This window comes from Phalacrocorax aristotelis, chromosome 8 (genome assembly GCF_949628215.1).
Source record: "Phalacrocorax aristotelis chromosome 8, bGulAri2.1, whole genome shotgun sequence".
Lineage (NCBI taxonomy): Eukaryota > Metazoa > Chordata > Aves > Suliformes > Phalacrocoracidae > Phalacrocorax > Phalacrocorax aristotelis.
In genome coordinates, this window is record NC_134283.1 from 30,111,547 (window position 1) to 30,134,900 (window position 23,354).

Genomic DNA, 23,354 nt, shown 5'->3' on the forward strand with positions numbered 1-23,354 from the left:
GGCAGCTGTCACATTTCCTAGGGGGAAGGCACCTCGTGTTTTTGGGGGAGGGGGGGAAGGAATGAGAGATCCTTTGCTTTTAAGTTCCCTTAGCCCTTATGTAGCAGGGTATTGACAAACCTGAAGCCCTTGCAGCATCTCTGGTTAACTAAGCCAGCCAGCCTGTGCTGTTACTGTCAGACGCTGCATCTCAGTAGGAGTTCGCAATGAATAATTGATTACTAATCACAGAGAAGGGTCACTTCTCACCTCTAGCTTTGTCTCCCACCACTCTGTCCCTAGCTGACAACTCAGCACTGGAGTTCATGTCAACAAGCAGCAAAGCATGAGTATCACACATCAGAGCAGGAGAGCTCTGGTCCTCTCCTGCCACTGTGCTACTTCACTTCAGCGCTACCACATGCTAGATAACTGGATGTTGTCTTGGTTTTAGCTGGGATAGAATTAATTTTCTTCACTCTAGCTGGCATAGTGCTGTGCTGTGGACATAGTATGAAAATAATGTTGATAACACACCTATGTTTTGGTTGTTGCTGGGTAGTGCTTGAACTAGTCAAGGACTTCTCCAGCTTCCCATGCTCTGCCTGGTGCACAAGAAGCCGGGAGGGGAGGGGGCACAGCTGAGAGAGCAGATTCAGACTGGCCAAAGGGATATTCCATATCATGTAATGTCATGCCCAGTATGTTACCTGGGGGAAGCAGTGATCATGGCTCGGGACCTGGCAGCATCAGTCGGTGGCTGGTGAGCAGCTGCATCACTTAGGGGTGTTTTTCCTCTTCCCCTGGCCTTCATTTTTCTCTCTTGTTATTTTCCTTTTCTTAATATTATCATCATCATTACCATATTACTAGTAATATTTTATTTTAATTATTAAACTGTTCTTATCTCAACCCACGAGTTTTCTTGCGTTGACTCTTCTGATTCTGTCCCCAATCCCGGTGGAGTTAGGGGAGTGAGCGAGCAGCTGCGTGGTGCTTAGTTGCTGACTGAGGCTAAGCCATGACAATGTTCAAATGCAAAACATCTTGGAATGTTATTGTGGGCTTAAGAGAAAACAAACCAGGTCTCATAAGCATTTTTTTTTTTTTGCATTTTAAAAATCTGTTTCTGTTGGCTCTTGCCGTTTTTTACTTTCGAAAGCCTACTTTGCCTCACAGGGTTTTAAAGTTAGTTTTGATACTTAAAAGCTTGCAAGTCCTTAACTTGAATATGCTATTGAAATGCAAAGGATTGCATTTTTTCAGCCATCATAAAGGTACTCTGAGGACGAAAGCAAATGTATTTTATCACTAAGGGTATTGAGCCTTTAGGGTGCGTCTCTGACAAAGGTGGCGTTGAACTTGGCACTATTAAGTGAATAAATAGACCATTAACTGTAGTAATAAGACTTCATTTTTCTCCCATAATCTAGAACGCCTTGAGAAATTTTCCATTTTACTGGAGTAATTGACATGTGCAAAGTATATTCCCTACACATCAATAAATACAACTTCTTAAGGGACTAAAAACTCTAAATTGGTCAAATTAATCTTTTAAAATCTTTGATAAGGGGTGAAAATAGACCTTTCAGGTCGTAAATAACACTTATCCTCAGAAGAAGGCTCTGAATTAGTTTGTACTATTAGTATACTATAAAAAATAGATTTGAACATAATTTGGATGTTTGTATTAAGAGTTAAAAAAGCTGCTGCCTTACTAGTTGTTATATTCAAAAGGAGTTTTTAATAAGGCTGTGATTAATTTGGGTGAATTCAGAGCATCTTTGAATGGTATAATATGTAACAGATTAATAACTGTATCTGGTGAAATGCTACTTGAGTCTGTATATCTGCACCAGGGCTAACTGCTCTCTGGACTGTAAACACTTAAAGACAGAAGCAGACCCCCTAAGGGCTTTTAAACAAGCAAGTCTGTTAAGGAGAGCTTTAGTTGGGCCTTGAAGGGAGGAATAAATTAAATGCAGGAACTTCTTCACATTATGGAGGATGTCTGCGAATTTTATTTATTATAGGAAATGTCTGTATTTTCCTGTGTGGTTTTGTGTGTTGGTATCTATTTTTCCTGGTTATTTGTCCACAAGAGAGTTTCTAGGTTATAAAGGACAGAGGTCACTTAAGTTTTGATGAAACATTATATTTCTAGGCTATTTAGTGTGGCTTCCCAAGCTAGGGTTGCGTTCACCATACAAAATTAAAAGCTCTGTAACAGTGTTATATGTTTTGTTTCCATCCTTTAAATTACCACTGAATACATTTAGCATTGCCTTTCTACTGTCTCACTGATACCTACCACACATAGTTTTAGATACGCTACATTTTTACAAGTATCTAAAGCCATTGCTGATTGCTTAGAAACTTCTCAAAATAGCATTTACTTCCTTGAATTCATGTTTCCTAGTGAAGTTTCTTTTTTCTCTTATCATCTCTAGCATGTGAGAGAAGTACTTCATTTTGACTGTCTGGAGAACAAGTAATTTGCTTTCAGAAATGAAGGGTTGTGCACTGGAAACATAAGGGGTTTTTCTTCTGGTTCAAGTACATGACTCGGTACTATAAGTCATTATTTAGGGATGTATTTTGTCCTTGTTTCATGTAGACAGCTCTTCACAAAATATATTGGAATTTCACGCAAATTGTTGAATTAGAATCCAAAGAGAAAAGAGTAGATGCCTTTTGAAGTAGTTCTCAAATACAGTGTAATTACATCGGATGCGTTTAGCTCCAAGTTGTTAAGATTCACTGGCATGTAATGTGTTTCACTAGTCCTGCTATGGTTCATGGTTTAATGTTGTTAGCTAATGAATCTCACATGAATAAATTTTTAGCAATTCAGCTGCTGTGTTATTAAGAGCAAATGTGCAGTAGTAGTTATTAAAATTCATCTTTCTTGCTTTTCTGCTAATTGCATAATACCAATGATGTACATCTTTGCATAATATAAAAATCTCATATTGCTTGCATCATTTGGTTTCATAAATTATTCAGCATTATGCATAGTTTAATGTTATTCCTGTTCTTCTCAAAACTATTATAATTTCCTTATATTTGTTTTACAGCTGTGGAACAACTATTTTCATTTGGCTGTGGCTTTTATTACCCAAGATTCACTACAGCTAGAAAACTTTTCCCATGCAAAATACAACAAAATCCAGAACAAGTAAGCAAAAATGTGTACTTTAGCTTATGTCTTTAATTTTGTAGTAAAATTATGATAATGATAAAAATAACTTCAATATTTCTTTTTTTTTCTAGGTACGGAGATATGAGACGTTTAATTGGCTTTGCTATCCGTGACATGTGGTACAAACTTGGTGAGTAGGCAAATGAACTTAATTGCAACAGAATCCACAGCATACTGCTTGATTCACTGAAAAATATCTGACATGAAAAGCTTTTGTAAATATTTTTGCTATTTAAACTTAAAATATTTTTTCAGTCCTGTGTTTAAGCTTGGAACTGACATGAGATGCTGTTTGACTACTGCCTATTTTTTATTTCTAAGAGAACTCACAACCTTCTCTCAGATTTGAAAGATGGCTGAAATCAGAAGACTTCAGAAACCTTATTTTGCTGAAATTGATAACTAGATAAATTCTCCCCAAGAAGCTTACTGCTCAGTCTGAATCTACAGTTCCAAAAATTAGTAGGCTCAGATTTGGAGTCTGTTTGGTTTAAAATTCCAAAATGTTTTTATATTTGTTGTACAGCCATGTTCTGTTACTGCTTCTTTGAGATTTCATAGTAAAGGGAACAACAGTGTATTGTTCTATGAAAATATGTATTATGGAGGTTTTATGAAAGATACAATGACAATTATGATGATACTTGTGATTATACTTTGAAATATAAGCTGAATGTCAAATTTCAGACAATTAATCATGAAAAGACTAGTTTTCATCAGCTTATTAATAGAGAGAAGACAGAGAAAAAGGCTTTACAGCCATTCTGTCTGAGATCTGTTGACCTCAATCCAGTTCTGGTCTTTTGTTCCTATTTGCCAGTTTGGTGGAGTGCTGAGCTTTTTTCACCTTTTTCTGAAGTCCTCTTTCTTCTGACTCAGCTAAAATGCAGTAATTTCATCCAGGAAAACTTGTGTAATCCTTATGTATCAGAAGAGACATAGATATATTTTAAGAATTATGCAGAATCTTCTCAGTATCTGCAATAAAATAGTATTTTTTTTCCATTAGTATCAATATTTTTTGCATGACATGAAAATTTTAGCCAAAATGTACCCACACTATCCAAAATTTCAATATACTTCAATAAAAAGGGTCACCTTCATTAATACAAGGCAAGATTTGAAGTGATTGGCTGGGAGTGAATGGGAGGCAGAATTTATTCAGAACTAAATACCAAGTAGTCATAAGTAGAATATGAAGAATGTTAAAAACTTCATAACACCACGATTTTTGGCCTCATTGACCTGCGAGGCAAAGTAACTGTGTACAGATGAACCAGGTTTTTATGTTCTGTTCATTCTGTATGTGAGCTGATTGAGGAATTTTCTATTTAAATTTTTAGGTAAATTTTTAAAAAATTTTGCAGGAAACTCTCTGTTGATAGAAGGTATTTTTTTTTCTGAGGGCTGATGAAGTCTCCAGTTTGATTTGCACCAAATAGGGAATAACACAGTAGTTAAGCTATTTTGTAGGATATTGAAGATGGTTTTGTTGACTGATTTTGAAGATGAACTTGAGCCTTAGCTTCTCTGAGGTGGGGAAGGAGAGATCTGTATTCCAATTAATGTTTTGTTACTTAGGCAAAAATTCCAGCAAGGCATTGTCAAGATATATTGAGGAAAAAGTCTTTTGTAGGCCCTATTAGGTTGAAGAGTAAAAAATTATTCAGGCATTTATAACAGAATGGAATGTCCAGAGGGATAGTGTCAGTGTTATCACTGAAGGACAGCTCTTCATTTTTGAGTGTGGAATAAGTATACAGCTTATTCCATACAGAAATCAACAACCAGTATTAATGTGGATAGTGCATTGTATGCTTTCCTCTTCCATTTATGATTTATTCATAAATACAGTCTAGTGCAGTACACATCCCTGCCTCCCTGATATACAATATTTATTGTGAAGAAACATCCCCAAATGGGGTAATTTTCTTCCCTTGGTGGGGTGTCAATGCCTGCTGTAGAGGCAAAAGTAAATCCATGTTTCTCCTTTTAGTGTGTTCACATTCCACTAGTTACCTTTCCTCTCACCCCTGAGTTGGTCAAGTAAGTTTTGCAGTGTGTTTGAAGCTCTGACACGGCAATGTTGCAAGGTAAAATAAGCTATGGAGAGGCTGTAATATCACCCTATATTATTTCACAAGGAAGCCAACTATGGTTTTAAAAATGCACTGAAAGGGATTGTTTCTTATTAACTGAACTTATGTAGAATATTTATCTTGGAACATTTTTGCAAAGTTGTTCTGTTAGGACCTGTGAAATTTCTGATCTATATTAGACTTTCTAATTTCCCAGGTGTACCAGCATATCCATGCTTGCCTGGTTTTAAATGTTTTCATCACCTTGTACATACTCCTTCTGGTGATATATACCCTTTCAACCTTTCTTTTCTTAAATTTTTTCTTTTAATATTTTTAGTACAGATTTTATTTTACTGATTTACTATTATTTTACTGTTTTTATTTTACTGATTTACTAATTTTAGTACTAATTTTATTTTACTGATTTAACTAGGATTAATAACTATTTTAATCAATGTGACCGGAAGAAAAAATAATGTTGCATAAAACTGTTGAAGTCATAGTTCAGTTATGCTTAGAGTTACACGAGTATGGCACCAATTTGAGAGGAAAATCAGAATACTTTTTAGTCATGGAACAAGTCTAATTATATTTGTTTATGAGAATATTTTTATGTCCTTACAAGCTTTAGGCAGTATTGACATTCTTACTGCAGTCATTGGATTTTGCTGGTGGTCTGCCACACACATCAGATGTTTTTCCTCCCCAAGTAACAAGCAGCATTGGAGAACATCTTGGACCTGGTTGAGTTTTTTTGCAGATTTGGATGTTCATTGCCAGCTGATATAACAGTCGTGCTACAAGATAATTTTGTGTGGTTTTAGGAGTTCAGCTGTGTAGATAGTGTTTCTATTATTGCTCACAGTGTTTGATGCATTGGTTGGTTTGATTTATTGGTTGCAATGTTTGGTGTTATTCAGAAATGAAAGCAAATATTGTTTTTCTGCTTCATAAGCTGGAAGGGTTGCTCCATGTGGCATTATTGTGTGGTGCTCTCCTAGTGATAGAATTCGGGGAATTCTTAGGGTTTTTTTATTACTTTCTATTCTGAGTATTTAAAAGGAGATGTCAAAGTCTGAAAAACTAAAATGGTCACTGAAAGTGTCAACTCAGCTGGCATAGAAGCTTATTTCTAGCACTGGATTCTGATATCTTAGAATGAGACAATATCCATTAACATGCTTTTAGCTTTTGAGAAGTAATAGGGATGGGTGATGAAGTTGTAAGGCTTTACCAACACAGATGGTTTAAAACACTGCATTAAATGCTTGCATGTTCTAAATGTTTTCCTAAAAACAATTTTTTTTCTTTCCTCTCAAATACCCAATTTGCATTTCTTTTTCAGGCCAAAACAAGATTTGCTTTATTCCGGGGATGGTCGGACCCATCTTGGAAATGACTCTTATTCCAGAAGTTGAACTACGAAAAGCCACTATCCCAATTTTCTTTGACATGATGCTGTGTGAATACCAAAGGACAGGAGAATTCAAGAAGGTGATTAAAAATCCTCTGTGTAAAAATCATTAAAATGTCATGGGAAATATTTATTGTATGGGCTTTTCTGCTTACAGGAAGTAAAATCCAAAATATTAAGAACAAAAGGAATAGCTCTTGTGCAAGTGAGCACAGGTTTTCCAGAGTGGTTTAGTAGGACTTAAGTAAAACTTTTGTTGCAATGATATCAATAATGTGCTGAAATAGGGGCCCAGAGAGATCGCAAGGCCTTCATAAAAATTTTCAAAATTTTACTGAAAAAGGTTCTGAGCAACAAGACATGACATTGAAGTCAGCCCTCGGTTAAGTAGGAGGTAGAATTAAAAGAGCTCTAGGGGTCCTTTATAATCTAAATTTTTCATTATACCCCTTCCTTGTGACATACTTATGGATAAGCCAAACCTTCCAATTTTTAATACAGAATATCTGACAGAAGTAGCAGTGAGTATTTAATTATATATTGTCAGATTTCTCAGGAAACCCTAACCTTTCTAAATATTTATTGTGAGAGAAATAGACACTGTGAAGAACTGTGAAGAATTCCCAAAACGTTTTCTACATTTCTGGCCTGTTCTTGGGCTTACATAGATATTGATAGAGTTAGAGGATACATGTTTATTTTTAGTGAACCTGTTGGAGTCTCGTATCTTTCTGAGCTAAGAGCTGTAAAAGGTTACTAAATGAGTGAATGTAGGTGTTCTCAGCAAGCTCGTCTGGTGCATGTGATTTAAAATTGCTGTAAATAACCATATTTCTTACTCTCCGTTCTTGAAATTTTATTATGTGTAAGGATTTCAGAAGGATCATCCCATTAGCAGAAAACAAGTTTGTATGGCTTGGCGCTTCAGACAGATCTGTGTATACAAAATGGAGATGTTTTGCGGTTTGGTATTGAAGTGTGTTTAGAGATGTGGAGATTCCTTGGAACTATTAGATAGATAAGGAGGTAGTTTTAAAGCCAAATTGGTGCCAATGACAATTAGGCACACTCTGTTTATGTTAGAGGAGAAAGGCCCTCTCCAGGGCTTAATTTTGGCACAGACACAGTAAAACTTTCTTTTGTATTTGTGTCTTTTTTTGTTTTGTTTTGTTTAAGCAACTGGCTTTTCTGCAGCTTGTTGAGAACCTGCGGGAAGATGCTTAGGAAGAGGTTTCTTTTTATTCAGGTCCAGCATCTGTGAAATTATTGCCTCTTAGAGAAGTAATCAATTCTCTACCTGCTGAATAAGTACGAGGAAGGATTGAAGAGGTAGATGATTTTTAACTGGTGCTTGACTTGCACTGTATTCACAGTTTTCTGTCTTACTGCAGTAAGTCCACACATTTCAGCTCTAGAAAATGACTGGATTGGATGGTTTTGCTTAATATTGCCTTGTCCTGAAAATGCCATGTACCTACGTTACTCATGTTACTAATACATACACGTATATACATTAATAGACCTATTGCTTACAGATAAAAATTAATTCTGAGCCCTTTAAACTTCTTTTTTTTTCAGCCTGGACTAGCCAGAGGATTTTTTTTTTTCCTGTTTCTCTATATTGCAGTGATAGCTCTTTATTCTCTAGTATTGGTATAGTATGTACTGTTCCACTGGCAATCTTTAATTTGCATTCTTATTACAGGGAAAGAGCTTACATTAGAGCAGCAAAACCGGCAAGTAACAGGAGAAAGAATTGTTGTGGATCACAGAGTATTGGTACTTGTAACAAACCAAAATTCTTTGTGGCCTTTAGCAAAAAAAAATAAGGTTCCCTCTTATTTGACACTCCTATTACGAAATAATTAAGAAATAGTACTAATGTAGTAGTCCTTTCCTTCTACTCAAATCAGAAAATGAGATTGCTGTTTCTAAGCAAGTTAGAGTTTTCTCTGAGAACATTATGGAAAGTGTCTCTTAAATTAAGTCTCTGAGATCTGAAGTAATTAAGTATTTTGATGAGCAGCGTAGCGCCTATTCGGTATGCCACAGAGATGAAACATGAAATGCCAACTTCTTTTGAAATACTGGATGAATACATGCTGCTTAGTTCGGCCAGAGTTAGTCCTATACTGCTGTTAATATGTCTCATATGCATACTACACACGTTTGCAAATTCACATTCAGCAATGACCTTTTATATGTAGGCATCTCACTGATAATATATAACAACATATTTCCTCAATTTTCCCCTTCATCCAGACAGCAGAATATTTTAACCATTCTATGTCCATTTAAAAAAGTGCTATTCATATTTTCATGAGTCTACTCAGTCATTTTAAAGTATACTGTACCTGGTGCTGAGCTGGAGAGGTTGCCTGTCTATGATGCTGTAGGGTGTGTACACAGCTTATATCCAAGTTCTTGTGTATCACACCAACCCCCTGAGAAGTGTTTAAATATTTCTGTTTGAAGCATGCCTGTCTGGTGCTGCATTATAATCATATGAGCAACTTTGGTTTCACACATTTATGGCTGTACAGCTGTAGTTTTGTTGTTTGGACTTGGTCTGAGAAATATGAAGTGCTTGAAATTGCTGCTTCCTCCCTGACTCTTCTAGAGAAAAGAGGACTGTATCTGTGTTGCCTAATTTTCTGCACCTGTTTTTTTTGTGTGATGAGTGTGGAAGTTAGGCCACTCGAACCAGTAGAAGTTAGGCCACTCAATACAGTGTTTCAAATCTCCTTGAAAGAAGTAACTGCTCAGTTCAGTCTTTTGTCTAAAGAGCAGTTTGCAGCATGGAGATGACCCAGTGGACCTGGGGTGGGATGCCTGGCTTCCTGCTGTCTTTGGTGGATACTGGTTGAGTAATCCTGCTAGTTCTTCTGTCTCAGTATGGAATTGTACTTGTTGCTGTGAGAAGGTGAAACCTGAGAAATTCTACAGTGAATGGGTAGCGAGCATGTAACATCTGTCAGTTATCTTAAAACTCTAAATTTGAATAGAATGTGGATTTCTTGTTTGTTTGTTTAGGTTGCTCTCATGGATACATCTAAGGATGTTTAAATAGAGATTTTTACGTATTATGCAGCTTATAAATCTGTTGCTTTAAGAAGCACATGTTGATTTTAAGGGCAATATAATTTGATTGGCTTATGCTGGAATAATTTTGATCTTTGATATTTGCGGCTTGAACATTGCAAATATTCTGGAGAAAGATGGGGAATGCTTGGCCTTCGTTCTTGAAAAATGCTGAGTAATTTCTCTGGGTGGAGAGTTTTAATCATGAACTGCTTGAAGGAAGTACATGCAGTAACGTGTTTTCAGTTAGAATGTCATGTTCTCTCCAGCTGAAGGAATTGCCCCTTCCAAAACAAGTCTGGAGAAATGCATGACCTGCTTGGTGTTCCAAAGGGCAAGAACTGTTTTGTTATATGTAGCCGTGGGCTTGGCTTCATCATCTCAGGGCTGAACTTTTTGATGAGGATGTATTTAAGTAAGGAAAAGTATCTTGCATTGCCATTACCTGATAATACTGCATATAAAATACTGTAGTCGTTCTTTCTAGGGTGAAATGATTCCAGTTCTCTGACAGGATGATCTGGATCCCAGTCTGCCAAAGCTCTCAATTACACAGAAATACTCCAGGGAGAAAACAGAATTACCTGTACACTGAAAGTTGTGTGCAATTTTGTGTGAAAGAAACACATGAGAATTTGCTGTGTTAGTACAGTGGTGAATTATCTGTCATTTTTACAGTGCTTTTAATAATTATATCTATGTAAAGCGACAGAGCTTTATTTCAGTGTAGATCTCCTAGTTTTCTAATGCAATGCTTTCTCTGTGCCTCTTGATGCATTAATGGCTTGTCTAGAACCTTGTGGTAGATCTTTCCCACCTCTTCTTGAAAATACTATGCCAAGGTTTCTTTTGTTTGAAGCTAGATCTTACTAGGACACAAATTTTTCTTTAGCCCCTGGAAAAGTCTCGTGTAGACTTGCTTCCTGCTTTTCTCAGGTGTCTTTTTATCTGCGCTCTCCTGCATGCTTCTCTCACTAGCACGTGTGCTTACTCTCAGAGCACGAGCATTCTCTCACGTTTAGCATGTCTCTAGCTGACTCACAGGGCAATAGGAGAAACATAAGCAGTCTTTCCTTTCTGCTACCTCATCACGCTGTATGTAAGCGTGAAACATTCAGTACTTACATGAAATATTAAAAATAAGAATTAATATAAATTTTGCCAGTAATTTATTCATATGATACTCAAAGATTTTAGTAGAAATCTTGGGGTGAGGGGATCGAGACGTGTTGTGACTCAACATAAAAAGGACATTGACAGCCACATTAGAAAAGTTTAAAAATGTGTTGGCATTAAAAGCTTGTAATCCTCTAACTGTGCAGATTCTTTACAAATCTATATCAAGTTGTTTTCTCACATAGTGATATCAAACATGATGAAATTAGTTGGATGAGAAGAATGACTATAGATGCACTAAGGCTTTGAGATTCACGTAACACACCAGTTTTCAGAGGGCATACACAAATGAAATGGAACCTTAGTGAAAGTGTGTGTCCACGCTTTCAGCAGCGCTAAAAGCCCAGGCTATCATAGGATCATAGAATGGTTTAGGTTGGAAGGGACCTTTAGAGGTCAACTAGTCCAACCCCCCTGCAGTGAGCAGGGACATCTTCAACTAGATCAGGTTGCTCAGAGCCCCGTCCAACCTGACCTGGAATGTTTCCAGGGATGGGGCATCTGCCACCTCTCTGGGCAACCTGTCCCAGTGTTTCACCCACCTCATTGTAAGAAAATTTTTCCTTATATCCAGTCTAAATCTACCCTCTTTTAGTTTAAAACCATCACCCCTTGTCCTGTCACAACAGGCCTTGCTAAAGAAGTTGCCCCCATCCTTCCTATAGTCCCCCTTTAAGTACTGGAAGGCTGCAAAAAGGTCTCCCCACAGCCTTCTGTTCTCCAGGCTGAATCAGGGTGATGAATCTTGGAATGCTTTTATAAATGCTGAGGTGTTAATATAACAAGCCAAAAAGATGTCAATAAAGAATGAAAGAAAATTATTGCTTAGAAGTAATGAAGGTATTTAGTAAAGGCTAAGCTCAGAACAAGGTCAGACTGACTTAGGTAACGAGAAAGTATAAAGTGTATTCCCAATGTGGTTAGAGCTAAAGGCTGGGTAATACAAGAATGACTCTGCCTTGAAGGGGTTATCCATTGCTGTTGTACTTATTTGTGCTGAGTTTCCAACTGCAGGTGCAAAAAGATACCTGGTTCTTCACAACATAATATTTGAAGCTTGGGAAAAATTATGTTAACGGGCTGGCTGCCTTTTAGTGATTTTTTTTTTTTTAACATCTTAAAACCTGCAGCATTTTAATATTATTTTTCTGCTAAGCTTATTGAATTATTTTCTGCCGTGCAAAATTTTTATATTACATTAATTTTAATTAGCTTTCTCCCTGGCGACCAATGATAGGACCTGAGGGAATGGCAGGAAGATGTGCCAGGGGAGATTTAGGTTGGATATTAGGAAGAGGTTCTTCCCCCAGAGGGTGGCGGAGCACTGGAACAGGCTCCCCAGGGAGGCAGTCATGTCACCAAGCCTGACGCTATTCAAGAAGCATTTGGAAAATGCCCTCAGAGATATGGTGTGAATTTTGGGGCTGTCCTATGCAGGGACAGGAGTTGATGATCCTTGCAGGTCCCTTCCAACTCAAGACATCCTATGATTCTATATATTAGTTAGGTTATTTTAATACACTTTATTTTTTGAACATTTTATTTCGAGTTGTTTCAGATCATGTCTGAAGGACAACAATAGCCTAGTACACCCAGTAATTTGGTTCAATGTGCCTGGATATACACTGGACAATATTAATGGAGGTATATTTTCCTTGGAACCTTCTCCCAGTAAATTTCCAACTGACTTCAGTTACTGGTTTGTTTTTTTTAAATTTTCCACTATGATTTTTCATTTTTTTTATTGAGGAAAAAAACCCACCCCAAACCCCCTCATTTCTTCTATTTCTGTTATGAGTATGGTACATAAATATCAACTATTAGAGAACATTTTTCACACATGCAAATCTCAATGCTTTAGGGTGCTTGGAAAGGGGGAGAAAAAAAGCCCCAAACCAACCACATGCATGTATTATAGTTTCCACGGTTTTAATTTCCCAGACCTGAATGCAGTCTGCGTAATATATGGTAAAGGCATTGCAAACTAATTACAAATTCTGATCTAAACATGTTAAATTGGATTAACCCTTTCAAAATTATAAAGCAGTTTCCTGTATATAATGTATTGCAAAGACTTTGAAACGACAAATTACAATTGTATATTTATATTGCAATAACACAATAACATTTAAAGGGGCTTTATATAATTAAGGTATGATTCTGCAAAGTGCTGGCTTAAAATATAACCCAACATATACTTGCATTTCTTTAAGAGGCAACGGTATATTCCTATGGTATATTAATGGTATATTATCTAGAAATTCTCCAGAAATGTTGTCAAGAGTTAGTTACGCTTCAAAGATGTCAAGCTGTTGTCACTGACAATTTGCATGCCTGTTTGTAACAACAATTTTGCAGGTCAGCATTAGTTTCCCAGATAATGTTTTCTTTACCTGTGTGACAAACTTTGAAAATACGGTTTCTCTTTTTCTGAATCTTGTGAGATATTGTTCCCTTGCTTAATTATGTAAAACTACCTGAAAAGTATTTGAGAGTTTGTTACAGGGTGTAACAGGAACGGCAGATAGTAGAGATAACATCTTCAGATACCTAGCTTCAGGAAATTCATTACAGGAATGACCGAGTCCAGTAGTTAGGTTGAAGTTTCAAGTGCGACTGTGCACACTGGGATGTAGCGCTTCTCTGTAAGCTAAGTTTGGGATTAAGGAAACCTAGAAGCCCTGGAGTTTTAAGAGTTGGCTGATTAGTGATAGCTAACAAGGTGTGACCAGTGGAGAAATAGTAACAGATTTTTTCTCTTTGAATTCATGCAGGCTGCATAGATTGTTTTTGAGTTTGGGAGGGCAGGGAGGGAAAGGTACTTTTTGACCTTACAAGTAAAGAAATAATGCTCTTGATGGCTCCCAAGGAAGTGGTGTCATAACTGCAAAGTAAAATTTAAAGAATGATGCAGTAGAGGGGAAAGAATAGTTTTAACTACAAAAATAGCTTGTTTGCTATCTTTTCTGATATGTCACTGTTTCCTAATTAGGCTCTAGATAGACCTAACAAATAGCATTTAAATATGGTATAGCATACTGTAGGATTGTTCATATTTTATCTGGGTAAGAGTGATTCTACTGACTCTGAAATCCTGCGTTTCAAATCAAGGATGTTCTATGAAAACCCATAATACAGATACTGTAAGCCTGTTTCTTCAGGTTATTTTATGACTTTGTACTAAGAAACAGTATCTGGAGATAGTCAGATGTGCATTATTCAGCTGGAATATATTCAAGCATTTAACCTGAGGGAATGCGTGATATAACTATACAAAAATCTTCTTTTGATGCCTTATTGAAAAGTGTTTGAGCTCTGGATATCTGCTTAGTGTTTTGATTTTTTCTTTCTTTATTAGTTTGAAAATGAAATAATTTTGAAGTTGGACCATGAAGTGGAAGGAGGACGTGGGGATGAACACTACATGCAGTTGTTTGAGTCCATGTAAGTACCGCATGAGAATAAATGCCTTCAGGATGTGTTTTGATCTTATTGTTCCCACTTCTCAAGTTGGTAGCCTCACTTAAAAATAAAATGGAATCTTAGCAGATTTTCTTATGAAGGGACTGGAAATAGCACACTGTTTCAGTAAACCTGGTTTGAATTGTAGTTTTGCTCATTGAAACTATTTTCCTGGTGGCTTTTCAGTATTTTATTCTCCAGCTAAATTAAGAAGAAATAATACCTAACCTGCATTTCTCTATCCAGGATAATAAAACATTTACCCCAGTTTTTAGTGTTTCTCCATTTTTTCTTATAACCTTTCTTGGTTTTATTTCACACTACTAAGAAAGTAGTATTTTAAAATGTCTTACTTGGTTTTCTTAATGTGTAGATTGGACACCAAGAGATTATTCTCTGAATTTATATAAAGTGACTATGCTGGAGTGAAAATAATGCAAAGTACTACAGTTTAATAAAAATATTTCTATTTCTGTATTTCTAACAATCCCAAAGCCTGATATAGCATCTCCTTCTCTCCTTGGCGACCCAAATTCAGTTTTATTCTCAGACTTAATAGCTGTGTCTTCACCTGTGGCAGGTTGCCTGTGTGATGTATTGGGCAGCGGTGGAATCCTTGCACCTACCTCTGAGAATTTGTGCCTAGCTTTGTGCATCAGACTGTAACAGTTAGAAAGTACATCGCTCATCACACGCTTTCTCAAGCATTGATAACCTAGTAGTCATTAATCATAAAAATGCTGTAGCATTTTGGCTACATGATGAAATTGATATACGCTTTGTGACATTGAGTGTGTACGTTTTTACTTTGTCAAAGCCTGCTACCTTGTGCATAGTGTATTTTTGTGGAGGAGGTAGCAATCATAGAATCATAGAATGGTTTGGGTTGGAAGGGACCTTTAGAGGTCCCTAGTCCAACCCCCCTGCAGTGAGCAGGGACATCTTCAGCTAGATCAGGTTGCTCAGAGCCCCGTCCAACCTGACCTGGAATGTTTCCAGGGATGGGGCATCTACCACCTCTCTGGGCAACCTGATCTTTGTGAAGTCACATTCCTCACCAGATGAAGCACAACATCTTTGTGTACGCTGCAACGAAAAAAGTATTTTTTCAATGAAAACATAATTTTGTAAAAAATACTGAATTGTATAATTAAATGATATGTAAATGTAATCTTATGTAAAAATATGTAATTATAATCTGATTAAATAGTATAATTTAAAAGAAACATAATTTAAATCAAACACAATTTAAATGTTTGCTATGTTAGTTTAATTTCTGTCCTATGAGGAGGCAGATAAAATATAGAGAGGTAGACCTGAAAAAAAGTAAAACTACTGACACATTTTAGGCAATATAAAACTCTTCTTTGAAACTGATACACTGGCAAGGACAGATGAACTTTTAAAAATGTCTTTTTCACTTCCTAACATGCAATGACTATGTAGACTGAGAGGAATAAAGTATATTTTCAATTTTGAATGTTTAAGTGGTGATGCAGAGATGTTCAGACTAGCTCTCGGTAGGACTGAAAACAGGCTTGCTAGTACGTAGTTTTCTTAACCACACTGCTGCAACGCCTCAACCATTATGCCTGCCTGAACTGTCACTACAGTTCGTCATCTCCAATACTGGGGATTCAGCTGATACAGTGGACATTTATTGCAATGCTAAACTTTCCTTGCTGCTTGTAAGTTTTTTTTCCAAATATCCATACTAAATCTTGCTTGCCTCAGTTTAAGCCAATTATTTCTTGCTTTACCCACAGGGGACAAAGAATTGTTCATTCTGTTTCTCTTTGCAGCAGCTTTTAACAAATTTGAAAGTTGCTGTCAAGTTTCCTTTGGTGGTCTTGTTAGGGGAAACAACCCCAATGTTACAGTTTATCACATGCAATGTTTTCTGGACATTCCTACAATGTCTACATCTATTTTGAAATACTACATTGCCCTAAAGCGGGAGAGAGTATTCAAACTGAGACTTTATCAATGCAAAGAGAAAAGTTTCCTTCAGATCTCGTGTATGAGACTCTTTGAAGTTTACTTTTTCTGGGCTGTGTAACATTATTTGCTTGTCTTGTTTGCAGTTTTCTCTTACATTCAAATATTTTTCTAGAGAGCTGGTATCTATCCAGTTAAACCACACCTTTCAGTAGTGCAGTTAGTCTCATCAAACATACTACATAGCACTTGATCTTCCTGCCTTTCCAAGGTGCCCTTCTTTCTTTGACTTATCTGGGTTTTTTCCCCTTGTTACTCTCCCGTGTTCTACAAAACTTCAGGTTCAAGGTTTCCACATTTCTAAAGATGTCACTTCATATTATCTCCAGATAATATTTTTTGTTCCATCTTTGAGGTTGTTTAACAGTGCCTGTAGAGGGACAGCTGAAGCAGAGGCTGGTGACTTGGCTGTGGTAGGACCCTGTTCTTGTCTCTGTGTTGTGTGTGTGTGTTTTGTTTTAAATCTTCTTACCTTCACACCTTTCAAAGCAGGGATTTCCATCCTCTGTCCCTAACTCCCTGCCCAACTAAAGTGGACTCCAGATTTATTCTTTTGGCCATATTTTCATCACATAATTTCCTGTAACTATCTGCATTCCTGCACAGTTCCAGTTGCCACATTGAATACAGATATTTAGCAGTAGTCAATGGCTGTCTCGGGTGTTGGTGGTCACCTCTGTAACCAACACTTACCCACACTGGCTGGTTGCTGGGAACATCCCCGTGCCCAATAAACTAAATAGGATCAGCAGAAGTTTAATCACTGCCTTGCAGTTGCCCATAGTCCTAAATGTTAGTATGCTCCCTGGCAGGTTCTGACCTGCGCTAATGATTGCTGTCCCAGACACCAAGGAAGAGTTGGGGTAATGTGGAACAGATGGGAGGCTGTTCTCAGTAGGCAGGTTAGACATGGCTACCCTGTTCTGGGAAATAGAGCCTAGGGAAAAAGAGCCTAGCTGTATGAATACACGTTGTCCTGCGCCGCTTTTGCTCAGGCTCAGAAAATGTATTCTGGCATGTTTATGTTACTGATATAGGCACAATAGAAAAGAGCATTTGGAAGCTTTCCAGTTCCCCGTCATTGCAGTGGCCCATGTTATGCAGTTGGTTTCTCAAGCTTTACTGAAAATACTTTTTATTTCAAAACTTCTATTTTTTTTTTCAAGCTCTCCTTAAAAATTAAAAGGTTTATTGCTTCCTCCTGGGGGGGGGGAATCTTCTAAAGATTTATGGGTCCTTTTAATTGGCATTATTGTATGAATCTGAGCAAGACAACTTTTAAAATCTTCCCTCATGAGATGGGTATTCCTCTACTGTTCATTTTGTTCATCTCCTTTCTCCTGTTCATTTTGTAGTTCTCTATGTGTACTCCAGTTCATCTTTAGTGACTGGAGTTAGGTACTATATCCTGGGTGAGATCTGGCAATAGCTTGTGTTTTATGTCAGTGTTTTTCTACTTGTATTGGAAAGAAATGTGATGCCTTGGTGACTCATGTTCATTTCACAGTCAAGTAATGTTCAGAGGTCTGCCTTTTTTGCTGTCACTCCAAGTGAACTTATGGCAAAAAATCATAGTAGTCACTTAAATGGTGACTGTACTTTCCTTTGTTAGTGTCTTATCCTGTTTCTGATACTTACTGAAGTAAAATAACCCCATTTTTCTTGTACAGTATTCCAGTCTCCTATATGATTCTGAGGCTTTCTTACAGTCTTTTCCACAAACATCATTTCACGTGCTCTGGGCTATTCTGTCAGTTGTCAACTCTTCAGCCCCTTTAGTGTTTAATATTCCACTAGCAATATGTTTAATGTCATAAGCTATGTTCCAATAATTTCTTTAAATATTTCAGTTATTGTTTCAGACTAGTCAGACAGCAGCAATTAAAATATTCTGGTTTTATCTGTTAGCCTCTGTCTGTCACATCTTACACAATATCAATGTTCTTTCAGATGTGCACATACACACTCCCTCTGTCTTGGCCAAATAACTCTGTTGTGGATCTGTTGTGCTGGTTTTGGCTGTACAACCAAAGCAATAAACATCAGGCACTGGTTTTTCTTTTCATGAGTTAGACCTCTGAGACTGGGTACTTTGCTGAGATCCTATTCCAGCCCAAAGCTTCAAGTATTTCCTTGCAGTTAAAGTTATCCGAAACAGTCAACAGTTGAAGTTCAAGTTATCAGAAACAGTCAACATGGATTCACCAAGGGAAGATCATGCTTCACCAACCTAATAGCCTTCTATGATGGTGTGACTGGCTGGGTCGACGAAGGGAGAGCGGTGGATGTTGTCTATCTTGACTACAGTAAGGCATTCGACACTGTCTCCCATAGCATCCTCACAGGCAAGCTAAGGAAGTGTGGGTTGGATGAGTGGACAGTGAGGTGGGCAGAGAACTGGCTGAACAACAGAACTCAGAGGACTGTGATCAATGGAGCAGAGTCTGGAGGGAGGCCTGTCACTAGTGGTGTTCCCCAGGGGTCTGTGCTGGGTCCAGTCCTGTTCAATATATTCATCAGTGACCTGGATGATGGGATAGAGTGTAACCTTCAGCAAGTTTGTTGATGATACCAAGCTGGGACGAGTGGCTGATACACCAGAAGGCTGTGCTGCCATCCAGCGAGACCTGGACAGGCTGCAGAGCTGGGCCGAGGGGAACTTGATGACATTCAACAAGAGCAAGTGCAAGGTCCTGCACCTGGGGAGGAACAACCCCACGCACCAGTGCAGGCTGGGGGCTGAACTACTGGAAAGCGACTCTGTTGAGAAGGACCTGGGAGTGCTGGTGGGCAGCAAGCTGACCATGAGCCAGCAATGTGCCCTTGTGGCCAGGAAGGCCAACGGTGTCCTGGGGTGCATAGAAAGGATTGTGGCCAGCAGGTCGGGAGAGGTTATCCTCCCCCTCTACTCTGCTGTGGTGAGACCTCATTTGGAGTGCTGCGTCCAGTTTTGTGCCCCCCAGTTTAAGAGGGATGTGGAACTGCTTGAGCAAGTCCAGCGGAGAGCTACCAAGATGATCAGGGGACTGGGGCATCTCCCTTATGGGGAAAGGCTGAGAGACCTGGGTTTGTTCAGCCTGGCAAAGAGAAGACTGAGGGGGGATTTCATCAATACCTATAAATATCTGAAGGGTGGGTGTCAGGATGATGGGGCCAGACTCTTTTCAGTGGTGCCCAATGACAGGAGAAGGGGCAATGAGCACAAGTTGGGACACAGGAAGTTCCACCTCAATATGAGGAAAAACTTCTTTCTTGTGAGGGTGACAGAGCATTGGAAGAGGCTGCCCAGGGAGGCTGTGGAGTCTCCTTCCCTGGAGACACTCAAAACACACCTGGATGCGTTCCTGTGCCCCCTGCTCTGGGTGTCCCTGCTCAAGCAGGGGGGTTGGACAAGATGATCTCCAGAGGTCGCTTCCAACCCCTACCATGCTGTGATTCTGTAATATTAATATGTATTTTCTGAGGAAAGTTTAAATAATTCTGTGGAGTAAAAAAATTATTTTTGCAATGAATTAAATCTTAATTGTTTATAATGAAAGTTTAAAAAATAATAGTGTGCTTGAAGATTAAAAATAAATTTTTAAATGTATTTGTCTATAAACTGAGTGCTGTTAATGCAACCCAAAATTCATAATAGTGAATTATGATCAGAAATTCTTAATAATGTGTCACTGAATCTACTCAGCTTAAGCACACAGCATATTTTCAGGGATAATTTTGCAATTACTAGTTTGCTTTTACTCTTTTCCTGTGAGAAAACATGGTGATTTTTATGTGTTATTAATAGAATATGACCAATATACATGTAATTACTTTGTGCTTTGTGGTTGGTTGATCCTGGCTGGGTGCCAGGTGCCCACCAAGCCACTCAGTTGCTCCCCTCCTGGGTAGGATGTGGGAGAAGAAAATAAGATGGAAAAGAACTCGTGGGTCATGATAAAGGCAGTTTAATAAAGCAAAAGCTGCGTGCAGAAGCAAAAGAAAACAAAAGATTTATTCTCTGCTTCCCCTCAGCAGGTGATGTCCAGCTACTTCCCGGGAAGTAAGGCTTCAGTATGCATAGCAGTTGCTCCGAAAGGCAAATGTCGTAATAATGAATGCACCCCACCCCCTCCTCCTTTCTCTTAGCTTTAACTTCTGAGCAGACATCATATGGTGTGGGACATCCCTTGGGTCAGCTGGGGTCAGCTGTCCTGGCTGTGCTCCCCCCCAAGATCTTGTGAACCTCTGGTCTGCTGGCTTTGGGGGCGAGAGTACGCCTTGGTGCTGTGCCAGCACTGCTCGGCAGGAGCCAAAATGCGGGTGTGCTGTCACACCTTGCTAGCTACCAACGTAAAGCACAGCACTATGAGGGCTGCTATGGGGAAAATTAACTCCACCTCAGCCACACCCAATACAGGAATATATAAATATATATGTGAATCTATATATGTGTGTGTGTATATCTTTATAAATAAAATGGAGTTTCTCAGAGAGAATCCCAATGGAACACTAGAATGCTCAGGAGATGAAACAAGCTTTTAAGCAAAGAAAGAAAATAATCCTTAACGAGATGCTGGTAATCATTTAATAATCTTTCAACAGTTAAGCTTTGAAAACAAATGTATGGTAATAAAGTGAAATATCTACTCCTAAAGCACTTTTTAGAAACAGCATATGATAATGTTTTGTTAATGTAATTGGAATCTGCTAATGACATGTAAAACTCACTTTCCTATATTTTTATCAAAAGAGAACTAACTGCTTGTTTTAATTTGGAGAAAGTTTATTGTTTGGGTTTGCTTATTTCTTAAGGGCAAATTGCTGTGGTGAGGTCTTGCGTGAATGTCTTTTTTGGCTTAAAATTGTAATTTAAGTTAGTTTGAACTTTCTACTCAAACATAACTGTACAAAGAGAAAGAAATAATTGTTGCATTTAATGTTGTGCAATAATGGAAAAAAAGAAGGTCTAATGTTTATTGTGATACTGTGGAATTTGAGGACTTGAGTGTGTTATACCAGGGATGCAGGTTGCTGTGTTCTGAAATAGTGGGTATACCCTTGAATCTGAAGTCATTTTCAGACAGGGAAAGTAAATTTTTTTTTTCCCTTTTCATTTATATCCCATCTGTCTTCTGCATATCTGAATTACCAACCCACGAAGGGAACTTCCAGTGCATTCTGCAGTTGCATGAGCCCCAGGTCACTATTTGCCTTCAGGTCCAAACAGTTTTTCAACTGATGGGCTGCTAATTTTCACAGTACTGTAAAAATATTTTTTTGTGTGTTTGCAGTCTTACAGAGTGTGCGTGTCAGTACCCTGGCATTTTTAACTTGGTTGAAAGTTTTGTCAGCCTAGTTAAAGGCCTCCTGGAGAAGCTGCTGGATTACCGAACTGTGATGAATGATGAAAGCAAGGACAATCGCATGAGCTGCACTGTGAATTTACTGGTATGTTCTCTCTTGTAATTCTTGTGTGAGAATGGGGAAGAGCTTTAGAATCCATTTACTGAAGACGAAGGTAAATCTTCCTGGGGATAGGGGTGGTTGACAATGCTCAGTAGTGATCTAAACTCTGAGGCAAGGGACTTCCATATGTCTTTGCATGGATATATGCACAAACCTGAAAGCAATGTCCACTCAATTCTTTGGTTTTGCTTGGGTGTTTTATCCACTTCGATTCTGTGGATAAATAAGGAAGGCTACTGTTCATGTACCTTTGCTTTTTGATAGGCTTAATGTAACAGGGGGCTTTTGCCGGAGTCAAGTTTTGCATGAGGAACTAACCTGCTTGCTGCTTTAGCAACTCAACAATTATGGGTTTTAAATCTGGGGAAGAAACCTGCAAGATACACATGCAGGAAGGTGCCAAGAAAATTTGAGTCTCTGATCTGGTTCTAGGCCACCCCATCTTTTTTTCTATTCCTGTTTTGCCCTGAGGATATTGCATATAGAGGCTCTGCACCAGGAAAGTCCTCTAGGCTGCAGAGGAACCTTCATCATCATTGAAGATTGGAAAGAGAACATGGTTAATAATATATTGCACTCGCATACTCTCTGTTCCTCAGTAATTGCTGTGCGATGTGGTATAAATTTCTGCAGCTCCTCAGGAGGCAATTCTTGTCATACATTTTGCACAGCCTTAGCAACTTATATACCTGCAGAAGTGTTATGGTGGCTAAAATGGGCTTTAGTCCTGGAATTAGCCCCTTCAGAGGTATTGCACAGCAGTGCGACATATCAACAGTGTGTCATATCAGCTTCAATAAATAACAGCTTTTTTTCTGGCCATCAAATGAAGCCAGAGCATGTAGTTTATTACATTAATGTATTTGGATAACTATATTTTCTTCTTCTCCAACAGAAAAACTTTCACTAGTGATTTCATTAGTGAACTAGGAGAAGTATACACATGTATGTATAATAATAACACATCCTAAGAACTAATGAAAGTGTTAACTGAAGCAGTAGGGCCAGCTTTAAACTTAAGATAGTCTGTAAATATAGTTTTTCTTGTGCTGTCCAATAAGTGAGGAAAGCAAAACCTCAGCATATATATATATATATATATATATTTGTCTTGTGATTTAATAAAAGACATCAGGAGATAACTTCTAAATGTTTGTGTCCCTAGAATTTCTACAAGGACATTAACCGTGAAGAGATGTATATCAGGTATGGCAGTTGTTCTGTTGGAGTTGTTTTGGAGAGAGCAATAATGTTCTCTTATGAATTCTGTTTTTATCATTGTACTTGGATTTCTGTTACTTAATGTTAGTTTACCATTGACAATGACCCTGTTGTAGCCCTGGCCTCATTTATATTCTTACTCCGTTGTTTGCTTAGCTTTCAGTGATTTGGAATCTATCATGATGATCAGAGGACTGGGAAGCTGCCATATGAGGATAGGCTGGGAGAGCTGGGTTTGTTCAGCCTTGAGAAAAGGAGGCTTAGAGGGGATCTCATCCCTGTGTACCAGTAC

At 38.1% G+C, this 23,354-nt stretch overlaps 1 protein-coding gene across 1 annotated transcript in view; it reads left to right on the forward strand.

Annotated features, from left to right (window-relative positions):
* The window catches only part of DOCK2 (dedicator of cytokinesis 2), a 214,020-nt gene that overhangs the window by 158,958 nt on the left and 31,708 nt on the right, over window positions 1-23,354 (forward strand). Inside the window, exons 31-36 of the mRNA XM_075102170.1 lie at window positions 3,057-3,157; window positions 3,253-3,311; window positions 6,608-6,756; window positions 14,292-14,377; window positions 21,667-21,823; window positions 23,007-23,047. Of these exons, the coding sequence (XP_074958271.1) occupies window positions 3,057-3,157; window positions 3,253-3,311; window positions 6,608-6,756; window positions 14,292-14,377; window positions 21,667-21,823; window positions 23,007-23,047 (593 nt within the window). The remainder of the gene's footprint in view (window positions 1-3,056; window positions 3,158-3,252; window positions 3,312-6,607; window positions 6,757-14,291; window positions 14,378-21,666; window positions 21,824-23,006; window positions 23,048-23,354) is intronic.